Source organism: Chelon labrosus, assembly GCF_963514085.1.
Source record: "Chelon labrosus genome assembly, chromosome: 9".
Lineage (NCBI taxonomy): Eukaryota > Metazoa > Chordata > Actinopteri > Mugiliformes > Mugilidae > Chelon > Chelon labrosus.
Window position 1 is genome coordinate 9,210,317 of NC_140359.1, and position 9,688 is coordinate 9,220,004.

The 9,688-nt window shown below is 43.2% G+C and overlaps 1 protein-coding gene across 1 annotated transcript in view; it reads left to right on the forward strand.

Moving 5' to 3' along the window:
• Positions 1-8,836, forward strand: part of rimbp2b (RIMS binding protein 2b) — a 61,178-nt gene extending 52,342 nt beyond the window's left edge. Inside the window, exons 17-26 of the mRNA XM_084552212.1 lie at positions 425-533; positions 1,026-1,151; positions 2,505-2,686; positions 2,817-2,985; positions 3,146-3,208; positions 3,421-3,524; positions 4,077-4,103; positions 4,622-4,693; positions 6,095-6,229; positions 8,605-8,836. Of these exons, the coding sequence (XP_084408338.1) occupies positions 425-533; positions 1,026-1,151; positions 2,505-2,686; positions 2,817-2,985; positions 3,146-3,208; positions 3,421-3,524; positions 4,077-4,103; positions 4,622-4,693; positions 6,095-6,229; positions 8,605-8,802 (1,185 nt within the window). The 3' untranslated portion in view covers positions 8,803-8,836. The remainder of the gene's footprint in view (positions 1-424; positions 534-1,025; positions 1,152-2,504; positions 2,687-2,816; positions 2,986-3,145; positions 3,209-3,420; positions 3,525-4,076; positions 4,104-4,621; positions 4,694-6,094; positions 6,230-8,604) is intronic.
• The last annotated feature ends 852 nt before the right edge of the window (positions 8,837-9,688 follow it).

Sequence of the window (9,688 nt, forward strand, 5' to 3'; positions counted from 1 at the left end):
TCGATCACGTTCGCCCTCCATTTGTGGTCTTCTCATCCGCTGTTTATTCAGCGTTTCTGTCTGTCTTTTGTGCTGTCATTTGCTTCCTTTTCTCATCAAGGAGCTGACATGCACAGAACAAAACAATCCAAACAAATGGTCTTTAGCTAAACATCTGATCCCCAGTCCTGATCCCCAGTCCATGTTGTTGTGTTGGGGGTTGATTTGATTTACTTGTTTTGATGGTTTGTTGGGTTCCTTTCTTATTTTGTTTTGTTTCACTATTATTTTGCCTCCCTAAGGACAAATGGAAGCCACATCATTTGCTCTTAAGGTTTTTCAGTTGTTTTAACAGGATTGAGGGATTCTTGTGCTTGTTTACTTGTCTCCACGTTGCAGGCGATTTGTCGTCCTAACCTCTTATCTGTTGTTTTTCACTCTAAAGATCATTGGGAACTCACCGTCACATGGGAGTGCGGATCGTCTGGACCATTCAGGGAGGAGGCCGGTTCACATCGGCACCCCCCCTCAGCGGCGACCCATCCCATCCATTGGTTAGTGAGGTCACCACATGAGGATCTCCACCTGCAGGGCCACTGATGTTTGTGCTATTTATACCATGTGTTTCCCTTACCCATATGAGCCGAGCTGTACATCTCTCCCATAGAGCTTAATCAGCCACGTAGACCCTTTTTTTTGTGGGGCGTTTTCACACCCTGTAGCTGTCCATCCTCATGAGCTGGATTCGCCAAATGTTCACATGCAGTTTTGCAGGAAAGTTATCGCAGACACACTCCTTATGCCTGTGTTCACTGTGGGTTAACATGTTTCCATGACCACCCAATCTGACCTCCCCGCAACAGTGCAAGCATTGCTGTTTTACACCCAGTGACTCCAGAGTGACCCTGTTGCCTTGTACACCCTGTCCCTCCCGCCTCAGGGCAACCTCATCATCCTTCTGTCTCAGCATGAGTGAATGAGTCATGGGGTAGAGCAGAGTGTGTGTGCGGGGGATCTCTGACCGTTGTGATTGGTGTCTTCTGTAGAGATCACCATGGACAGTAACAGTGAGGGGAGTGAGGGGAACCTCTCACCCGTCAAGGAGGATGTTTACTATGGCAGTGTAGCTCGGCGCAGGATATGGCGGTCTATGTCCTCAGAGGATCAATATGGTATGTGGTGCAGCTTCTCTCCAAGATGACAATTCATCATGTCAGTGCCAGAAAAGGCCAAGACTCGTTCTTGAACACATGCAGTGATATCATGGTGGTCTTTGTTCTATGCTGGACAATTAGCTGCTTTGTTTAGTTCAGCCTAGCTCAATAAAGCTGACGGGGGAAGACGAGACTGGCCACTTTTCCCGTTGCTGGAGAATGAAAATCCCTTCCCTGTATGTACTCCTACGCCTTCAATCCCAAGAAACCCCAACCCACCCACTCTTCCCATTCACCTCTCATGTCCAGGCCTTTCCACTCCACCACAACTTAGCCCACCCTACTCTTCCTTACCCTCTCCGCAACCTCCTCTTTTCCTTCTCCACCGGCCTTCATGAGACACTACCCAGTTTCCTATGTTACATTTGCATGACCTTTTTTAACTACAGTGAGAAGGAAAGACACACTTACTGGAGGAATTAGTGCACTTCTGCCTTGTTGGTATCACTCGGTTGCACTTCCATTAACTCTGCATTAGACAAACATGTTTGACACTGTTGGAGCGCATTCTACATGTTCCAAAAAGCATTTCAGTTGCTTAGTCCGTACTCGTTGCAGTCTCTCTGAGCCATTATTCAGGCTTACAATCTGCCATTGAAACATTTAACATGGTGATCCATGAGAAGCATGGGGAACTGATATCAGGTTCATCCCTTCCCCCTCACTGTCCCTGATATCTGCGATGCCAGGAACTGCTGGGGCATTCGATGTGTTATCTCCTATGGGAATGTGCCTCTTTTCCCTCGCTGGCGCTGCACATTGTTCCCAGATGTGACCTAAAAGCATGACATTACACCTGCATTTTGGTGTAGGAATGCTCTCCTCGTCATGTCTAATCCCGGGAAAGCATGCATGCTGATCAGCCTCTGCGAGATAAGGCAGTGAAACAGCAATGAACAACAGTGCAGTGTTACTTGTGTCCTCCTGGTGTGCACAGTCATTGAGTTTCCCTCGCACCCAAAACTGCTTGACATGTGTTTCCTGTCTGTGCCGTGTTGTTCTGTGTTCAGTGATATTTGGTAACTGACACGCCAGCAAACAGAGATGTGTGAACAAAGAACCCTGCTGTGCTCCGATTAGATTGTAAAATCTTTCGCTTTTAGCGAATTACCTTTTTTTTTTTTTTTCGCAAAACAGATCAAAACTATAATTATTGCATTCGACTTCTGGCTCTTTTTTCACACATGCATCTCATCCCCCCCTCTCCCCTGTCAGCTCTAACAAAGAGACATCTTCTGCTCTCATTGCCTCTACAGCCAGCGTGGCTGTATAAGGCTGGTAGTAGCAGCAGAGGCCTCCTCTATGTTTCAGACGGCTATGGCGGGCGCAGACACGGGCGGGGACGACGCTCCCCAGATTACTACGAGGAATCCGAGCAGGAGGAGATGACCCGTGTGTTTGTGGCTCTGTTTGACTATGACCCCATGTCCATGTCGCCAAACCCTGACGCTGCTGATGAGGAGCTGCCATTCAAGGAGGGCCAGATCATCAAGGTGGTGGCTTTATTTTTGGCACTGAAACACCAACAGACAGACAGATAAATAGATGCTTCATACCTGTTAATGCTATCTGTCGTTTGTTTCTAACTGAGCCTCCTCCCCTGATGCTTTGTTGTTGTTTTAGGTGATTGGAAATAAAGACACAGATGGCTTCTACAAGGCAGAGATCCGAGACAGAGTGGGTCTGATCCCCTGCAACATGGTCTCTGAGATCCAAACAGAGGACGATGATATGATGGACCAGCTCCTTAAGCAGGGCTTCCTCCCACTCAACACTCCTGTGGAGAAGTTAGGTGAGACATGATCTTCCTAAAGGACTGCCTCACTTTTCTTTTTCTCTTTCGCCCCTATAACCTCTGTCTTCTGGCTAACTGAATGCAGTAATAAACTGTCTTTTACTGACTTACTTCTCCCCCTTCGCACTTAATTATGTTTTTCTGCTTTCCTGTGAAGTGAACTGTGACCGTTTCAAAGATGGCCGCTCAATAAATCGCAGGTCCAGAAAGTCCAAGAGAGGTCTGTGTCCACTGCGATGCTCTTCTGCTTTCTGCTTCTTCTTAATTGTTTTTTTTTTTCACTATTTACAATCCTTAATTATCTGTCGCTAATTTGTAAGCTCTACAGTACTAATTTGACACAGTTCATTGCTCGCTGGTCATTGCCCTTTTTCACTACCATAAATTTCTCTTGTCTTTGTTTCCGTGTTTTATCACTTTTCCTCTTCACAGAAAGAAACAGGCGGAGCGGGCGCCAGCATCCCATGTCGACGCGGAGGATGGTGGCCCTGTATGACTATGACCCCCGACAGAGCTCCCCGAACGTTGATGTTGAGGTACTGTCCTCCTGTAGATCCAGCTTTCCATATTGTCGTGACCGTTCTCTGCCACAGCCATCAGGTTAATAAGAGCGCAAAACCCTTTTGAGCCGCACAGGCGCTGAGACATTTTGGAAAACACACTGAATCACCCTGTTGCCGAGTTACATGAGAAGATTAATACCACTGTTTTGTCTGTGTATTGAGAAATCAGGGGGAGAGCCAGTCTGTCACCAATTAACAGATTACTGTATCTCTATGAATAATTTATATGAAGTTACAGCTGACAGTTTCTCCACCTAAATGTTGCAAAGCAGCTGTAGCTCCATATTTAACATACAGGTGCAGTGGTATACTCATACTCTTGTCTAACTCTTGATAAGACCATGTTGAATGACTTTCTTAAATTGGATTATGAGCAATAAGCACATATTTGAGGCTTAAAGGGGAGTTACAGTTGGCACTATGTTAGCTAGAGGATTGAAAGTACTTTCCCATGCTGTTTTCTTTGGGCTCTTCCCCCTGGTTTCACTTACTCTCACCTTTCTATTGGCATTGCCACCGACACAGTATGAAGGCAGCAGACTGAATGAGGAGGTGAGTGAGGGTGAGGAGGGTATGGTACTGTCTGCTCTGTGTGTGTTTCCTCCCCTCGTTTGTTGGAGTGCAAAGGAGGAGGTGGGCTTCGGACGACAGGCCACAGCCCTCTGTCCTCGGTGGTCATGAATACAGCCCCCCACCCCCACCCATGTATCGCCTGAGCCAGCATCTCCCCTCCTCGGTTTGGTCTTTTGTGTCGACCTCTCTCCTACATACTGTACATACGCTCTGTTTGGTTTGTGTGTTCTCGAGAGTCCCATAGGAGGGGTGTGCTCAGTGTGTATCAGTCCTGTCTTCAAAGTTACACCATTTGATGCATTTACAGTTGCAACAGTCCATCTGCTGAGACTGAATTGACACTCGTGTTTAAGATGCATCACATTGATTTGGAGAAGGAAGCACAACATTTCAAACCCATCAAACCCCACTAGATTTGATGTTTGGGAACGTTTTCATCACACTTAAACTGCTGTGGGTAACAGTACGACACCTCACTGCTTTTTCTTCTTTGACAGGCCGAACTGACTTTCGGTGCCAGTGATGTCATCACAGTATTTGGCGAAATAGATGAAGATGGCTTTTACTATGTAAGTACACAACATTAAGATTCCCCTGCTGCAAGACAAAGCTTGTCAAACTCTACATAGATAGATAGATAGCCTTTATTGTCCCATAAGGAAATTTGTTTCCACAGTCTGTCACAAGAAAAACACAAGATACTTAAAGTAAAGTGAGGATGTGTTCAGAGATCCATGCTATGAGTTAACTTTGTTGAAACTGCAGTAAAACCATCTTGGCCTTTAACACACCACCAATTTGAAGTTGCAGTATTTTTTAAGGTGAATTGAAGTTGCCACAGTTACTTCTGTCTGTTTATGTAATTTTATACTGACGGGGAGAGGGAGTCCAGACCATCCGCTTTCAGACACCTTGTTGTCCTTGTAACTGAATACAGTTCTTTCTGATTCCTCCTCTAAGTATGCGGTCCAATGGGAGCAGTCAGATGCCTTAAATCAAATCAATGTTTTTTGACATATACACAACACTATGACCACTGACAGGATAAGTGAATAACATTGACCATCTCGTGACAACTCAGTGTTCTGCTGGGAAACCTTTGGACCTGGCATTCATGTGGATGTTACTTAGACATGTACCACCCACCTAGACCAGACCAGGCACCCCCACCCTATATCAATGACACTCTTTGATGGCAGCAGCCATCCCCAGCAGGATGCAGCCTGACACAGAAACACACACAAAAATTGGTTTAGGAACAACTAAAAAAAAACACAAAAAACAGCACAAGGTGTTGATCTGGCCTCCAAATCAAGTATCTGTAGGATGCACTGGAACAAGCCTGATCCACAGAGGCCCCTCCTCTCAACCCATAGGACCCAAAGGCCCCCACTAACGACATCCTGTTGCCAGACACCACAGGACACCCTCAGAAGGCCCATGTCCATTCTCTGATGAGTCACAACTGTTTTGGAGGCACAAGGGAGACCTATGTATATTTGGAAGGTGGTCATAATGTTATGCCTAATCGGTGTATATATACGGTGTATGTACGTACAGTATACAGGAATTTGTGCTCTGCAGTTACAAGGGAAATATACTGCTACATGAGCTTAACAGGGCTATGTTAGTATAAAGCAGCCTCATCTTATATTTTTTCATATCATACATGTAGTAATATAGGACTGGCTGAACATAAGCAATACTGTGGCTTCATTTGAAAATATTTAATAATTCTGAAAATCTTTGTTTTCATAGATTATGACACTGCCCAGTGCTGTTTTTTTAAACCTACTTTGACCCTAATATGGCGTAGTACAGGATGGTTGTAACCAACTCTTGAATAATTAGAGAATTTGGAGAAATATGAAATATTTTATTTCCTGGTTTTAATGTGAAGTTTCTAAGTCTGGGGAAAGTTCAAGTTAAACACAGCAGAGGGAGTCTCATTGTCCTCGTGTATTCCGCAGGGCGAGCTCAACGGACACAAAGGACTCGTTCCTTCCAACTTTCTAGAAGAAGTGCCTGATGATGTAGAGGTTTTTCTCACTGACTCACCATCTCGATACCCCCAGGACACTCCAGCAAGGATAAAGACCAAAAGGGTACATGCTCCTTCGCAGTACTAGCCCTCTGTCATCCATTTACTCTTTTCAGTTCCCTCTATCTCCTTTAGTTTTGTGTCTGTGTGTGTGTGTGTGTGTGTGTGTGTCTCATTGATCAAAGTACAATGGGATTTCTGACTTTAGAGCGTTACACTGTATCTATGAAGAAAAAAAAAAACTTTAAGACTAATACTTGACAGAGGCACTTTTATTTTTCATGTTTACTGCTGTGAAAGGGGGGAAGTTCTGCATTGTATAATGGATATATTGTATTCATAAAGCATTCTCAATGAGAGTAAAACAGAAGGGGGGAAGCTCCTGTGACTTTTTACTTATGCCATGTCAAGAAAAACAGCAGTTAACACATTTTGCACATGCATATTAAGCATTCTGACAGATGCTTTATGAATATATTCTGTGTTCATTTCTAATAGAGTAAATAGTTTTGTTGTACTGAAAGATGAACTATGTAGTCTGTAGCTCAGCATGGTATATAGTCCAGATGCATGAATCCTTGAACATTTTCTATAAAGATTAGTCTAGTGTAGTACAACTTTTCTATCTGCTCCTGAACGCCTTGTTTTGTAAATTGCTTTCTTGTAAAGTAGCACGTAAAGGTCACTTAGCCTATGTTGCCATCAGAGAAGAATTTCAGAAGTAATTATTTACTAAATGTACATATGTGATGTTATTTTTGTCTTTAACAAATAATGCAACTGTTGAAAATATTGATAGGTGACATCAGATGTTACTTTCCACGTGTTCTAATTTGCCATTGTCACAGTGCAAACTATTGAAATGCCATCACCATATATATTTTTTTTTTTACTTCTTTTCCTCACCCGCTTGGCAAAACAGAAGAAGAGTGTTCATTTCACACCTTAAAGGCTCTGTTTCCGTCACGTAAGTGAGCAACTGAGGATACCAAGATTACGCTCCCCTCGTCTAATGCAGATGACATGGGTACCCTTAGTTTCTGGTATGCAACATGTATACTTTGTCTGACATTCCTTTAGCATTGCTAGGCCTTTAGTTAGTTTTAGGAATCTTTTTTTTTTGTTTGTTTGTTTTATCAAAACAATCTGTGAATACTGTTTGTTGGCAGGACATACAGCAGTAACCCTAGCCAATGCATTAGACAAGAAGTATGGTATCTTCAGTTGTTTCTCTGAGTGTTGTACATGGCAATGTCCGTCTCCTGAAATAAGTCCTGCTGTAACTCATGGTAAGCTAAAAGGCCATTGTTGCACAAAAAAATAAAAATAAAAAAAAACGCACAGCACTGCTAACAATTTGATATTATAACATGCAGAAAATCTTCCAAGTCTATGCAAAAACCCTAAAAGTATCTGTATTTTAAAAGGAATTTGTTCAGTTTTGCAGTTCTGAATACACTGATGGAATATTTTAAAAACAACTGTAGACAAATCAATTTTTTTGGTTGTTAATCTGTGAAACAAATGAACCGACTAACATTTACTGATTTAAAGCGAGACTATGCAACTTTTGCTGAGAAGCGACCTCTGCAGCTACAAGTGATTAGTTACAAGACAGTGCTGCACAACACTAAGACAAGTGGTCAAGAGTAATACTATTTATCAAGCATAATCATCGAGCAATATTTATCCACCATAACTCACTGGTCCTACCAGAACTGGTAAAGCTGCAGCCACAAATCCATTGAGAGTATTGAACCGAGTAGCGGTGAGTTTTATTCTTTTAATCAGTCAGTTTTTATTTTTGCTAGTGAAAGATTACTTTGTTCTCTCAAAAGTTACATAGCCTCGCTTTAAACCCACACAGTCCGTGCTCTGGTGTGTGAATTGCATTTATAAATCTTTCGATCTGTCTTCCCAAAGTGCAATTTAAAGGAGCCTTTTAGCTCATGATTACAGAAAAGGAATAGTGACTCGTAGTTTCTCTGTAACCCAGTTGTATCAGTAAATATCTATTTATATTTAAGAGGAAGGAAAGTGAATGTGATATAAATATGTCCCCCTTGTCCCAAAATGCAAATGTATCTGTTTATGTGAGAGAAACTGCCCTGCGTTTGATAGTCATTGTTGGGAAATGTTGTTACACCGATGTGGAAGTTAGTCAATGTCATGCTTAAATTCTATGTTGTCGTAGCTTATTTAAAGCAGATTCATTTAAAAAAAATAATAAAAAATAAATGTTTATACCTGACAGAGAGGGCGGGAGGGTGGCAGTGTGTATCTATACCTGAGTGTACAGGACAACATCCAGGGAGGTAGAGCTATGGTGGCCCTGCTGAGACAGAAAGGACTTAAGAGACAGAGGGGAGTAGGGACTGAGGTGTGAGAGACGGCTGGCTTTTTAACACCCTCAACTGTCCGTTACGGGTCTCCCATTAGGTTCCATTGGAAAAATCGGGTCCGCCCAGAAGAGCAGCCTCTCCCACAGTGCGTCCACACCTCCCTGGCTCTGGCCCTGCCACCGTTTGGCCCGGCAGTCCCATCAGGGCCCCAATGGACATGCACTTCTCCAAAAAGAGAAAGGGACTGCTCTCCAAAGGGAAGAAACTATTGCAAAGACTCGGCGCTGTAAAATAATTTCCTGACCTACTTGGGAGTGTACCATCCACATCCATGTAGTGTTTTAAAAAAAAAAAAAAGAATCAAAATATTATACAGTGGACAGGTGGCATTTGTGAGCTTAGCAAATGCTTTATTCTTGTACATCTGTTGTATACTAGAATATTTGTATTTTATTAACAGTACCAATCACATATTTTCAATAACACATTTCATATTATGGTCCCATGACCTCATGGTGTCAGACGATGTAGTATTGAGCATCTTACCTCCAAGTCTCTGGCTGGTGAAGTTCTGCTGTGAACAGAGATTTGTCTCCATTTTGCACTTGGTCAAGTCTTGCACTTAACAGGCCACATGAGTCTGGCTGGTCTCTCTGCATCCAGAAACCAGAGAGTCATTCAAATTCTAGGGGCTTAGATCATTCTTGGAGTTCATTTTGAATCATATAGATGGACTCGGGAGTGTCTTGACTTGAGCTTGTTCAAAACAGCCAGTCACATTCATTTTAAGAGAGGTTTGATGCTTTACTGCGGCACATTCCCTCCTGATCCCTCGGGGGACGCGTGCTGTGTGACGGGCTCGGAGTGGAACCTGGAGCACGCGGTGCAGTACACTTTGACAAATCAGCAGAATTAACTTATTCTCTTCTGCTCTATTCCAAGAGCTGTGACAGAGTCGTGTGTTCCCCTCACAAACATGATGGACACAAAACAAGCACATACTGTATCTACTACAGGGTCTCTGCAGTAAATCAACCCGAATGGCAATGCCTAGTAGATCCAACCTCCATGTATTTGCCTTATAATCGCACAATGGTTAGTACTTTGTCCAGTAGGGGATGCAGTTTCATGCCTACTATTCATTTACGTTGTTCTTTTCTAGAACTGACTCTGTTTAAAGA